The sequence below is a fragment of the Sitodiplosis mosellana genome, unplaced genomic scaffold (genome assembly GCF_009176505.1).
Source record: "Sitodiplosis mosellana isolate CC-2019 unplaced genomic scaffold, AAFC_SMos_1.0 Smas_scaffold_6166, whole genome shotgun sequence".
NCBI classification, from domain to species: Eukaryota; Metazoa; Arthropoda; class Insecta; order Diptera; family Cecidomyiidae; genus Sitodiplosis; species Sitodiplosis mosellana.
The window spans coordinates 2,445,519-2,459,814 of record NW_022601407.1 but is presented as its reverse complement, the minus strand read 5'-3'; the positions used below and the strand labels follow the sequence as shown (position 1 = coordinate 2,459,814).

The 14,296-nt window shown below is 35.6% G+C and overlaps 2 protein-coding genes across 3 annotated transcripts; one reads left to right on the top strand and one right to left on the bottom strand.

The window, feature by feature from the left end:
* Positions 1–3,920: 3,920 nt before the first annotated feature.
* LOC129575125 (probable helicase with zinc finger domain) lies at positions 3,921–12,130 on the bottom strand. Of its 2 annotated transcripts, none has more exons than XM_055458057.1 (12): positions 11,816–12,130; positions 11,707–11,753; positions 10,604–11,048; positions 10,278–10,516; positions 8,599–10,182; positions 6,998–8,491; positions 6,792–6,883; positions 6,426–6,717; positions 6,144–6,202; positions 5,801–5,955; positions 4,909–5,713; positions 3,921–4,823 (listed from the first exon to the last, which is right to left on the bottom strand). In XM_055458057.1, exons 3-12 carry the CDS (start codon positions 10,797–10,799, stop codon positions 4,538–4,540), a joined length of 5,202 nt encoding a protein of 1,733 aa, XP_055314032.1. In that variant the 5' UTR covers positions 10,800–11,048; positions 11,707–11,753; positions 11,816–12,130; the 3' UTR covers positions 3,921–4,537. The 2 variants fall into 2 exon arrangements, with proteins under 2 accessions (XP_055314032.1, XP_055314033.1); XM_055458058.1 differs by having other exon boundaries at positions 11,873–12,130.
* LOC129575126 (uncharacterized) lies at positions 12,013–14,286 on the top strand. The gene is made up of 2 exons (XM_055458059.1): positions 12,013–12,937; positions 13,028–14,286. Exons 1-2 carry the CDS (start codon positions 12,759–12,761, stop codon positions 14,076–14,078), a joined length of 1,230 nt encoding a protein of 409 aa, XP_055314034.1. The 5' UTR covers positions 12,013–12,758; the 3' UTR covers positions 14,079–14,286.
* The last annotated feature ends 10 nt before the right edge of the window (positions 14,287–14,296 follow it).

The following is a 14,296-nucleotide window of genomic DNA, read 5'->3' as shown; positions in this document are numbered from 1 at the left end:
CGTGTTACATGCATGTAACACTTTTCGCCGAATAATGGATCCACGTTTTGTACGTGGCTAGAGGCTTTTAACTTGTTCGCAAACGTGAGCATAAGCGCGATTATATTATGTCACATTCAATGTTTGCTATAATCAAAAAGTCTAAAAAAAATTTTTCGTTCAGTTTTATAAAAATATTCAACTTGTGTATTCAAAGGAATCCTTTGAAAGGATGTACCGAGAAAATCTAGGGGTTAAACATCCCTAGAGAGGATTCAACCCATTGGATGAGATAAATTTATAAGGATCTCTTGAATGTATCAAAATAACAGATTAAATTTGTTGCACGATCTTTACCGATTTTTGAGGTTATATTTCTTTACAAATCTCAAATCCCGTGCCAAACATCTAGCATATTCGTCAACGAACGATTTAGCAAACGCATTTTTGTCACTTCATTCTTTTCTATCTAAGATCTTGAATAAATCAAAAAATGATCACGTCTGAATATTTTGAACGCTAAAATGTTCGTTAAATTAGCGAACGTAGGCTTCACTATGTTCGAAAGTCAATTTATTTGTCCACGTCTTGAAAATCAGCAAAGTGTATTTGTATATGGGGAGAAACCTTTGATTAGAAATTAAATTCAAGTTTGAAAAATAATTTTTTAAAGACTCTAGATAAAAAAGTGATAAAGTTCGTTAGATCGTTCGTTGACAACTTTGCTACCTAAGAAGAAGTGTCAAGACACTGGGATAAATCTTACAAAAAAAAATTTAGAGGGTGTAAATGTTGGCAAAGGAAAATGTTTTGACATTGCGATGTCATACAACAAAAAAAATTCCAATTCAAAAAACATTCGCTTTCGTATGCGGGGGCAATACTTTTGATTCCATATAAAAACAAATGATTTTGTGTCGGATTTCAAAATTATAAATATTTATTCATTTTCAAAAGAAACATTTGTTGTGCATGATTAAATTTCAATGTTAAATATAAACAAACTTTTCAATAGAATCTGGATTTTAAAAGTGGGGATACATCATTTGCCCAAATTAAAATACAGGGTGTTTACAAATTGAGTGCGAATATTTTAACCACGTATTCCTGGGGTCATATCTTCATCAGTATAGAGTATTCAAAACAAAAATCTCTATCTCACCTATTCTTACGAGAAAAAAATCAATTTTAACGATCTATTAATTAGAAGATTGAAAACCGTTGATTTCCATTGTTTCCAAATTACATCCCCATATCTGAAATCCTTTAAAAACAAAATACTTTCTGCACCTTCTAATCCATTTTTCTTGGGTTTACGACAAAATTATTTTCCGAAAATGGACACACCGATTCAAAATTTCACAAACTTACTACTACTTATGAGTAGTTTGGAGCGAAAATGTTATACAGAAAAGTTGAGTGGAAAAATGTCGATGATGAATGAGCGGAAAATAGATAGCTATATAGTAAACTGTATAGTAAACTATAGTGAACTATATAGCTATCTCTTTTCATTTGACATTTTTCCTCTCAACTTTTCTGTATTACATTTTCGCTCCAAACTACTCATATGATGTAAAAACGATACCTTAATAATGCATCATTTCAAGATGTTTGGTCCCTAGCTTAGTTTTGTAGGTTTTTCTAACAGATGTGTACTCTAAAAACTAAAAACATTGTAAGCACGCCAATTTTGGGGTGATTTTCGAATCAACAGTAAAAATTCTTCAAAATTGACCCACAATACTGCGCATAGAATACAAACGTTATATAATTTTGTTGACACTAGCTGAGTTTGTCAAACTAGCCCAATATGTACCAGTTACACATCTGCTAAAAAAACTCAAAATTAAATTGGGAACTCAAAAATACACTATTTTAGAGGTCGCTAACAAATAATAATATCCACTTGAATATTTTTGTGCGATCTCTGTGATTTGACACGCAAAATTCACTCCATACATTACTGCCGAGTTGTTATGTCTGTGCAGACAAACGTGTTTGTTCGTGTGCAAAACGATCAACACAGTCGGTCCACTGTTTGCACTAGTACCTGCACACACGTATATACTACACAACGATACGCTCACGTGTTGCTTGGTGAATGCATAAAAAATATCACATAAAAATATTCAAGCGGATAATAATATTTGATAGCGAGCTCTGTTTTCGACAATTTTTTGAACTTCAGATTTGGGTTCAATTAAACACTTTCAGTCAATTTTTTCTGTAGTTTCTGCATTGAATAGTTTAAATAGCCTCAGTATCTAATGAGTTAACAATCATGTGTTTATTCCGAAAAAATACGCTCGCAATGCCTATTGGATTAGAAACAGGGGATTAGAAACAGGGCATTTTGAAATGTGCCGAATGTTTTAACCCAGTAAAATGACAATTGGGGAAAAGTGTTCATACACTTTTCTCTCCTCCTGAGCCCAGGAATATGTGGTAGAGAGATAAGCATTCAATTGTGACACATTGAATTCGTCTAAATATATTCCAGAAAATACTCAGTTTATCTTGAATAGAAACACTTCAAGTGGCAACCACGAAGTCACTCTGTTTTTGTAATTGGATTTTTTTTTGAATTTTAATCATTATTGAAATTAAGCTTGCAAAACAAATCAAGAATGAAATATTCAAGATGGTTTAAAAAAATACAATAAGCCACGCAACCAAGAAAATCTTCCCTTTAAAGAATAATTAATACCGGTAAATGATTAAATTAATTAATTAAACAGGAACCAAAATCAGAACAACAATATTCTACTGTTGCGTGTAAAATAATTGCATAAAGTATAAACGGTTTTCTCCACGTTTCTGTTGAATCTTGTTTCAAACGGATGTTTGAGCAGGGAAGTTGGTGGTGCTTACCTCAAAGAATATGTTGTCAAATCTTGACGGATGAACGAAAAAGTTCGTGCATATCATCTTCATCATCATCGTTCTGTACAGTATTCTACATTTTCCACATTACAATCTCTTTCCTCAAAAGAATTTTCGTTCATCGGTCAGAATTTATCAACTAAAATACATTGTACAATGTTGTATGTTAAATAACAGCCATGTTAATTTCCACACAAGGCAAACAAATTATAAAACACATTTCTGTTTTACTTTTCAACTATTCCATAGTTTTCTTTCAATTTGAAACTGTATCGAATGTGTCCATCATTTGGCAATTCTATATTCCTTGTGGAGCGATTTCCAAAACCAATTTCCGTTTTTTTTCTTTGAATGTCAATTTTTTTCTATTATGTTTCTTTTTTTCTCTCTCGGTAATTAAATGTTACTGCCCGAAATTCATTTACAATTTACATACATCGTGCTATGTTTTCATGAAAACACGAACTTAGCGGTGTAGTATATAGCAGGCCTAGATTTTATTTCTTCAATACTCGTTGACTCTTGCTGCAGAATTGTGTTTCGTTTGATAAGGCCTGTTGGATGAACAATCTCATATTTTTAAGAATATCTTGACATCATAGCTTCGAAAAAGCATAATAAGTTGTTCAAAATTTTAAATGAGGCTTTCGTTAAAAAGTGTGATAATTTTTTTGGGAGATTTCTCCATTTTACAGATTTTCTTCTGGTTTTTAATAAAATGTATTTCTTTTTTGTTAAGATTTTGTGACAGAAACGTTTTTATATGCAATATCGAAATCAATGATTTCATTATTTATTTCGTGTAGGTAAAATTTTTGACATTTTTTCTGTTGATTTTTTTTTCCATTTTTTTATATATTTTTTCCTATTTATCAAAGAAAATATGCTTTAATTGTTTCACAATCCGTTGCAACTTTTAAAATATAATTTGCTGATTTAAAATCAATGTTCACATTTTTTTAATTTTTTTTTTATTTTTTTTTTTTGCAAAACAACAAACGTTTGTTTGCACACTGGTGATATCATGACATGTCTGTTCACCACATGCAAATTGGTTTGTTATTCCTTTTTTCCTTATTCTATACTAAGATATTTTTATTTATTCTTTTATTTTTATTATATTTTTTTACCAATAATTTTATACAAATTTATTCCAAATGTTCCATTTGTTTAAGACATCAAAAAGAACAGATTTACCGAAAAACTACAAATCGGAACTAATTTTTTTTATGTTGTTGGTCTTGCAAGCTCTGATCGAACAAATGTTCTACCATGAGTTTAGAAGAGTTCCAGCAAGACATGTACAAAATCAACATTAGTATCCATTTGATTATTTTTTTAAAAATTTGTTAACATACATGCTGAATCTAGATTGAAATTAGATGGGTGATTTTTTTTGCATTACTATATCTACATCTCTATGTGTGTTCTTACGTTAAGCTAAAAAATAATTTTTTAAGTTTTGCTTGATAACTTTTTTTCATTTTTTAATTTTTTCATTTTTGTTTTGCCATTTTCTTGGGATTTTTTTAAATTTTTTTCTCATTTTTTCTTCTAAACATAGTTACAACTTTTTACATTATGAATATTGTTGTATTATAAAGTTCTATTATTTCAATAGTGGGGATTATTAAAGATTGCCGTGAAAAAGGTTTTTCGTTTGTTTGTGGTTTTATTGAAAATAATTATATAAGCCATTGCTGCGTTGGCCCAGTTCTCGTATCGCTGCAAATGGATCTTTCTCTTCGTTTTTCTGTTGTTGTTGTTTGTTGTGTGAATGATTTTGATTTGATTGTTGGTTTGAAGCGCCTTGTGACAACACACTGGCATAGGTTGTAGTTGAATTAGTTGGCCGGGCATTGTGTTCATCTTCATTCCGTTTACACTGGTCATTCGCATTTTGCGAATGTGCCAAATGGTTAATCGAAATGATATTTTGGTTTGAATTTGAGTGCATACTGAAAAAGGCAAGGCTTCAGTTAGACACATCGGCAAAAAAGAGCAATACCAATCGAATGAATTAGAAATTCAAATTTCACTTACTTTTGTGTCATGTTCACCGAATTGGATAGCGACTTTACAGGGTTGACAAATGTTTGATGAGCTGGGAGTTGTGGTAAGCCTTGAAAATGTTGTGTATTTCCATGCAAATCATTTGAAATATGACTTTGACCGAGGCTACCATTGTGATTGAATAAATTCTCAAACAGATTATGATCGTTGATATCATTTCCAGGTGTCATCATTGGCATTTGCATATTGTTAGATTGTACATTGAAACTGGCACCTGCTTGACGTTGATACAGAGGGATAGACTGTTGCTGTTGTTGTTGTTGCTGCTGTTGCTGCTGTTGTTGCTGTTGTTGCTGTTGATGTTGATGCTGGAAGTTTGGCTGTTGTGGTACAGGCGTATTTTGTATAGAATTTTTTGCTTGCATTCCCAAATCATTTTGCCGTGCGCTAATTAGATCATTTAGACTCGCAATAGACGAATGATCGCCACCATTTCGATTCGAAAGTGATGGCAAGTGTCCTCCTAAAAATGGTGTGTCATTCGGCGGATGGTCTTTTTTGGCGAGCAAACTTCCTAACGTTGGTGCCGGTCCATTCACAAGATTCTCGAACAAAAGGTCTACATTCTGTATTGATGGTGTATTCAATGCTATTGGCGGCTTCGACATAACTGATTCCAAGTGCAACGGAATTTGACTCAAAATTTCGGCATATTTATTTGCTGCCTCCAGTCCTTGCGTTTCACTTAATTTCACGAACCATTTGAATTGATTATCCTTTGATTCTGCAGCCATGTCGTAAAAGCTCATATTGGATGGCAATAGGTTTGAGAAGTCTACGTCACGAAAAACAAAGTCGAAACGAATGCAATCAATTAATAATGCATAAATGCGATTGGTGGCGGGCAATATTTTCAATTTACCTGGAATGTTTGGTGTCTGGAGCTGTTGTTGGTGTACTGGAAGCATTTTTTGCTGATTCTGATTCATCAATGTTACGTGTTGTGACTTTGGGGCAGCTAAATGATGTTGGTTCATATTTGGCATGGGCTGGGAGTGTTGTAACATTTGCTGAGGGCTAAAAAACCAAATCATCCATAAAAAATTTGATCGCTTATGCTAAGTAAATTAAATTACAATTACAGACAGAAGTTCGAAAAAGCGTCTCCAATCTAATGCAAATTCTGTACAAAGGGAGACTCTTTTTTAAATTTTGTTTGTCGCTATGGACTAACTCACTGTATAAACTATGTGTTATACACTTACTCTATTGCATGATGATTTTTGCTGTCCATGAAAAAGGGGAATTTGTTGTTAGCCGGCACCTGTAGACATATAGACATTGACATTGCATTAGTCAGCAATAATACAAATTTTTCCAAGAATTAATTCATAGCGAGTCAAAAAAGTAATAGGCCCTCAGCCACAGACGTTTCACGGGCAATTTCAATGCAATGTTTACTTTCATTTTGTTGATGGTAGTTTCAAAATGTAACGTATAGAGAATGACTTTAGGTATATATAAGTCAGTTAGAACTTTTTACTAACCTGCTGTGGAGGGTGAAGAGGTTGCATGGGAGAGGTTTTGTATAAATTCTGTTGATGTAATTGGTTAGCACGCTGCGTTATTGATGCCATAATATCACTAGTCAAAGGCGACACACTCATTTCTTGTTGACCATGCGGTTGAGGAGTTTGCGTGGCCAATTGCGATGGATTCGACATAGTATTGATATTTCGCATATGATTTTGAACGTTTGCGCCGTATATTCCAGGAGATTGTTGCTTACTACCTTGCATGTATGGAATCGAGTTATGATGCAAATGTTGTGATCCACTACTGCAATGGGTGAGTGCAAGTTGTGATTAAATTCGGTTCGTTTATGAAATATTGAGCTGCAGTATACTACTTACGTGGCTTGTTGCCGTGTAATCAATGACATGTTCAAGTTTAATGGTTGCTGCTGTGGTTGTGGCGGCTGCGGTTGTGGTGCACGAGGGAAATTCTGAAAATTTGTATTGATATTGTGAGTTATCCATAAAAATGGCATTTAATCCTAGATGAGTTTGAAATTGGGTAAATGATATTTTCTATTTGTCAAGAAAATCAAAATTCTTACGGTATTTTCCGTTCGAATTGCATGGTTTGGCTTTGGCCACATATTCTGGTTACTGTTGAAGGGTGGTGCCCAGAAATTCGGTTGATTATTGGCCGTATAGTTGAGTGCCGGCTGCGGCATTGCTTGGTTCCGTATCATTTGATGGTGTTGATTTTGATAAAAGAACGGCGGATGTTTGTTGGTCACTTTTGATGGTACAGCGGGTTGTGTTTGCATTCCACCAAATCGATGCTTATAATTGTGTTGCATCGACGGATCATTTTCCACCCGAGGCTGTGAATTAAGCATTGTTTGTGTAGAATAACCAATGTGTGACATGCCAGGCGGCAGGACATGTGGAGGGTATACTTGTTGCTGCTGTGCATGCATTTGTTGTTCTCTCAGATACGTTTCAGCTTGTAGTGCACGTGGAATAAATTCGGGCGCTAAAGGATTCAATACGAACGTCTTTTTCAGTTCGACACCGTCCAATTGAGATCGCAAAAGTGACCATGTAATACCGAATAAGCTTTTATTTTGATTACAGATCTCAATAAATCGCTCCCATACTTTTCTACATCGTCCAACTGAGCACAAGGCCACCGGATCTCCAACAACAGCCACAAGACTTTGCGCTCGAGTAATAGCGGTGTTCAACAATTTTGAATTACTCAAAAATCCATAGTCCATGTCTTCGGTTTGACTACTTGAGTTTAGATTACCCGAACTGGGCAATGTTCGACGTGTTCTCACTGTAGATAAGAATATCGCCCGAAATTGTTTGCCTTGCACATTTAGAACACGTTCCACAGATATGCCTCCCATTTTTCGCTTACGCAATTCCGAGCGAATTCGAAACACTTGATCAGCGTACGGTGTCATTATGCCAATGGATTGGTCGCTCATTTTACCCCAAGATACTGGCCATTGTTTCCGTAGGTCTTGTACACGTTCAACAACTTCGTACACTTCCGAATTGTTATAGAATGCCGTTGAGTTTTTATCCTGTACATCTTCACCTCGTGTGGTGAAAAATGTGAGCGGGAAGAATTTCTCATGTCGTGGCTGCTTACCAGATGCGATCAGCTTTTGGTCATAAAAGAGCTCTGATGTAAATTTGATGATTGCCTCATGGGCACGGTAATTTTCACATAGCAAAATTTTGCACGGAAAATCAACTGGATAATGGTCATACAGTCGTTCCAGTAGTGAAATGTGCAATCGACGCTCCTTGGCAAAATTAGAGAATAGCTCTGGGCTCATTTGCATGTGATCACCGGCTAGTACGATGCGTGTGTTGACATCAGCCAATGCTAACGGCATGATGGCCTCACATTCCATCGCTTGTGCGGCTTCATCGAGCAGAATATGTGTAAAATGGCCCTTCGGCAAATCCAATGATGCCAACTCCATAGAAATATTCAAAGTCACTACAACGATTCGATGCTTCAATAGATCCTCCTTAGTTGGTCGCCGAAACACTCGAACCGAACCATTGAGATCAACAAGACAATACTGCAAATAAAATGATGAAAATTAAGACAGAGAAATAAACATAGTCACAGTTACATTGGAGCTAATATGGCCCCGAAAAAGTTGTAGACAGAGTGGTGTTTACATACCTTTAAAACTGTGCTATTAACAGTAGCAACCCAACGCTTGTGGTAATATACACGTAGCGGTGTTGCTTCTGTGTTTCCCTCTTCGACCCACGGATGCAGGTAATCTTTGATATATAAATCGGCTGCAGAATTTGAATGTGTACAAATCAGGATGCGAGTATCGGTCTGCAGGAGCAATTGTTGTATCGAGCTAGCCAATGTAAATGTTTTTCCAGTGCCAAATGGACCAATCAACAGTATCGGTGGCAGTCCAGCATTTGAAACTGCAGTAATGGCCAGTACGGCTTCTTTTTGCTTTGAATTCAGTTTGGGATCTAAGTTTTCGGACCATTGTTTCTTCGGTGTCCACGGTATACTTGGTTCTAGAAAAGTTTCGGGAAAGATCATTCGATAGTCGACGATTTTATCGATCGCATGATGCCATTCACAGTATGTGAGGCGGTTCAATTGAAATTGAATGTCGGATAAGAAGTCTGTATTCGCTGTCAAGCCCAAATCGCTAACACATTGCGCCGAGAGCTTCAAATAGATCATTGATTTGCCTTTGTCTTCAATCAGTGCCTCGTAGACTTTTCGTTTTTCATTGTCATTCGAAACGAGGCCAGCATCTGATATATAAACACTTGTGCAATTATTCAAAATCAGTCGACCCGCTGACGTATCCTCCGACACATCTTTCCCTAATGCCAGCAGCGCAAACAGTTCGCCCGAATGCGAATACTTGGCTGTGCTAGTGGCCATGCCACTTGGCGAGAGTAAATACGTTGAAGTAATTTGTAATTTTGTCGTTAGATTGTATCGGGCGACTTGATCGTAGCGCGCAATTTCTTCCACATACAGCAGTTCGTGCATTCGCGACCGATAGTTATTTTTTGTCATTCGTTTTTCAGTAATTGTTGATTGAGTTAGTGTAAAGGTTGATGCTCGCGGACACGGATATCTTTGTAGTAGTTCTTTTTCACGTTCTTCGTCTAATTTTGCTGAGGCGGTCGGTTGTTGGTGTGCAACTGATGGTATTGTATACGAAACGATTTGGACATTTGTTTCGTCCCATCGTTGCGATGCAGAAACGACCATTTCTTTTTTAATTCCTTGGATTTTATCCGCATCGGTTACCGGTATCACATCAACGCAAAAATGCTTCACTAATACGGGCTCAGTGCAAAAGTCAAAGACTACTGATTGACGAAACGTTCCGTATATATCGGTTGAAAAGACTACTTTGACCCTATGCTCCAGGACTGGACTTCTTTCATTTGGTGTTTCTGAATATCGTTCGTCTACATTTGGCGCAACCCATTCTTGGTCACTTAAAAGTTCCGCCTCGACTACCTTATTCCCATACGACTGTCCACGTTTCGCTGGTCGAGGTTCGGCTGGAAACACTTGCTTCAACATGAAGTGGTTACGATGAGCATCCTGTAGAAGGGCAACTGCTTTCAGCATACGTTTCGTTTTCAGAACGAATGTCCATTCACGTTTCGACACCTTCGACGATACTGTTGTCACTAGGTCATTTGAAACGGTTTCCTCTACACCATCGATTTTTTCTTTCATTATTCTATCAGGAGTGGATGCCGACACCTGTAAAATCACACCATACACATATTACATTGCTAGATTTTCAAAATGTCATTTTTACATATGGCACTGACTTCTAGTACACTATACACACTTACCCATTTTTCCAGGAGTTGTTCTGTAAAACTTTTGCCGAATAGTTCTTTCTCGCAAGCCCGTTGCATTCGCATTTTTCGATATTCGAAACGCTCCTGCCACTCATGCAGTTCTTCATTACCATGTGCTTCTACGCATTGATTTCCATAGTGACAGGATGCATTATCCATGAAGTTTTCACATAGGGTATACGTGTCTGCGGCGTACCCTCTGGGGGGTGCTCTGCATTTCCAATCACGCCCTGCAAATTTCATCGAATTCCGCACAAAAAAGAGACAACAACACCATTAAACCACGTTCAAATTTCAAACAGAGAAAATACGATTACCTTCATCGGACATGATAACAGTCTGATGCGTCTCCGTCTGACAATGTTGCCGTAGATCGGCCCGGGTCCGAAATGTGAGCGCACAATATGTACATGTAATAATTTTACCAGTTCTGTTTTTATCATTGCCATCATCACTGTTTATCGATAAATTGGCAACCTGTTCAATCTGATTCTTCAGTTGATTACTATCCATCGGTAAAATTTAAATTAATCTAATCCTATTGGTCGTATGTAAATTTTAGTGCTGGCGGCCGCTGTTGCTGTTGTTGTTATGTATGCGTGTGTGTGTGTGTGTGTGTGTGTGTGTGTGAAGAGAAAATTTGTTGCTACACTTTGTTTACTTATGTCAATGAATTGGCCAAAAAAGAACCATCAAAGTTATAATGGTACTTTTGTTGGTCGTTGATGTTTTTGATTTGTTGATTGTTGATTGATGATGTTCCTAAAACGAAACACATTTGAGGTAATTTAAGAAAAAGAAGAAAATACAGAAACATCACAATATGCGATCTTCAATCACTCAGCTTAAAGGATACGCTATTGGTCGCACGCATTTCATTTTTAAAATCACATTGACTCATTTCAAAATAAACGCAGCTACTTAAAATACACAGCAAATTGCAACGCAAAATGTCACTGACCATTGATAACAGTTACCAGAGACACTTCACCCTTTTCCGATTAATTTACCATACTTCAATCGCAGAAATAAAGCTATTTCACAAATTGAAATGCCAATAGTTATTTTTTTCATTAATGTTGACATTGATCTACGCACACACACATTTTCGGTTAATTGATTGAAACAGAATGTTTCCGAAATAGTTCCGAATTCAATGGTACTTGGATGTAAAAAAAAACGAGTTCTAATTGTTCTTTTAAAGTTCTAACAGCATTGTTGTGTAAGTTTATTTAATTTTGTTTTTACTTTAGCTTGATGTGGCTATGGAAAATGTAACATGAAATGAGTTTTTAATAAAAATATTGCCAGGAATCTGGTCTCGATGGAAAACTATTACTTATTGTTTGTTGATTCAGTTTTTTTTTCGCCATTCGGCGATCGCAATTTTATCCATAACTTATCCAATATGCCCACTTACCGTAATATTAAATTTTAAAAATTGCATATTTTATCTGCTATTTACTTCTAAAAAGAATCAGATACTTTTGTTACATTTTATTGTTGGCTTATTTTAATACAATTCTTACAAGCAAAATTTACGCGATTATTTGACATTTATAATTTTATTCTACAAACAATATTACCAAAAGCATACATAAACCTCCACATAGACAGGAACATACATGTTCGATATATATAAGAAATACAAAGCAATCCACAAATACACTCGCACCCTAGACAAACGTCCAACGATACGATACACACTCTGCTACTCTCAAAAACCAGTCAACAACAATGGCAGCCACTAGCAATCAAAACTTTTCCATATGTGGAGACCTTTTTCGCGTACTTTTTCTTCCTTCTAATATTCCATTTAGATAATAAGTATCATTGCTTTGGCTAAACCGAAGAATAAAAACCATTCAAGTACAATGCTATTCCGGATATATGAATTACGACGCCGTACTTTCGGGTTTTCATCATTGAAATATGTTCGCAATGTTAACAGCTGACGTGTATGGTTGATGCAAAATTCTTTCTTCCACAGATTACTCATATTTCTACCGGGTTTAGTTCGAGTTTCTTTATTTTTTCAGACTTTTCAACGTACTTGTCAGATATTTTTCTGAAGAAACAAAAATTCGAAACAATCGATCTTAGATGGAAAGAGAACAAAAATGGGAGTTTCGGTTACTTCATAGCCTTCTGCAAATTTTAAACTTAGATTAATTAAATTCATATTTTTAAATTGAAAAAAAAATTACATTGGGAATTTTTGTCATAATCAGACATAGCTGTTGGTGATACGCTAAGATGGATCCATTTGGTCATACAGATTTATATCCATCATGAATGTATACATTCAAAGTTCAAAATAAAAAGTTCTCCAAATTTGGAAATGTTCTCTCTACAAAACATATTACGATTTGAATGTCAAACGAAAAGTCAAATATAAAACATTGACATGTGCTACAATTTGAAAACAATATAAACCCTGTGTTAGACCGATTTTAAAACAATAGCTCATCAATGCTAATAAAATTTTTAAATATATCGAAAAGCCTGTCACGGCCGATTTCTTTCAGTTTTATTCGAGTTTATTGCCGATATTCCAATGAAAATGAAGTAAACTCACCGAAAACAGCTGATGGCCATGAATCAAAACTGATACGAGTGCTCAACAATTGTAATAACTGGAATTCGTTGAAGTATGAACAAATTTCATATTAATCGCAATCAAAACAGCACGGATGCTTTATGCTATAAGCTAACTTTTATTGTTTTTTTTTAAATAATAGGCCAGTCTTAACGGAGAAGAAGTTTAACTTGATTCAGAAGTTTAAGATTGAAAATGGCGGCTCCATCACGAAATTTGATGAAATTCTGCAAATAAAAGGGATTAGTGTGAAAACAGTTGATGATCTTCGTCGATTCTGTGAATCACAAATACAGGAAAATCCAAAAAATGCCAGCAGTACAGATATCCCATCAAGTAGTGCAGATATTCCATTAATTCATGAGCACGCAGACATTCAGCCACATAGTTTCGTTAATAATGATAGCAGCTTCATATTTTATGATGAAGGTGTGCCACCCATTGATTTATATCCAACAGCAACAAAGTCAACACAGTTGATTTCAAACCCAGACAATTCAACGAAGAAGTGGAAATCGTTGAAATTAATCCTAGAGCCTCGATTAACCAAATATTCCTCGATTCGTTCATTTACGTCAATATATCAAGACGCTACCGGAGTGACTTGCACTGAATTTTCGCCAATCAAAGGTGAATGGGACAATGGTGTTGAGATCAATTCATGGGATCATCATCGAGTGGATTCAGTCGGAGTTAAGCATGTCTTTCAATTGTGCGATCAATTGTCACAAGTTGTTGAGAAATTGCCAGTCAGTGATATTTACATTATGGACGATCACATTAAATTACAACATTTTCGAAAAGCAGTTACACCAAAACGGCTTGCCGAAATTATACAAATGAGCCAACAATTCGCTATTCTAGTTACACTGCTACAAAATCGAAAGAACTCTCATGACTGCACGGAGTTAACACAATCGAACGTCTTCTCGATGAACTACAGCATTGTGGCACGATTGTATGACCTGTTCGTGGGACGAGAACCGATCGCAACTGAAAACATTATCAGAAACCTTTTGTATAATTCAAACAAAAGCCCAGAACAAAGCCCTGATTTATTGGCAATTGAATTGGATGATAATACGAAGAAGATATTTTTAAAATCGTATCCAGTAGATCGCGAATGTTTAGGTAAATCAATGCTGATGGGTTTAACATTTATCCGATTAGGATTACTTAAGACAAATAAATAGTGATTCAGAACACCTAAAGTATGAAACGATTTCATAAATAAAAAAGCAGACAGGTTTCGTAGACAACTTCAGTTCGTTTTACTCCCAAAACAAACATACGCAAATTGCGAGACTCATTCATTTTCATTAATGTTAAGTGCAAATGTTTTATTTTTGTGATAAATACATAAAACCGAATTGATTTTCTAAATTGGGAAAAAAAAGAAAATAATTTAATG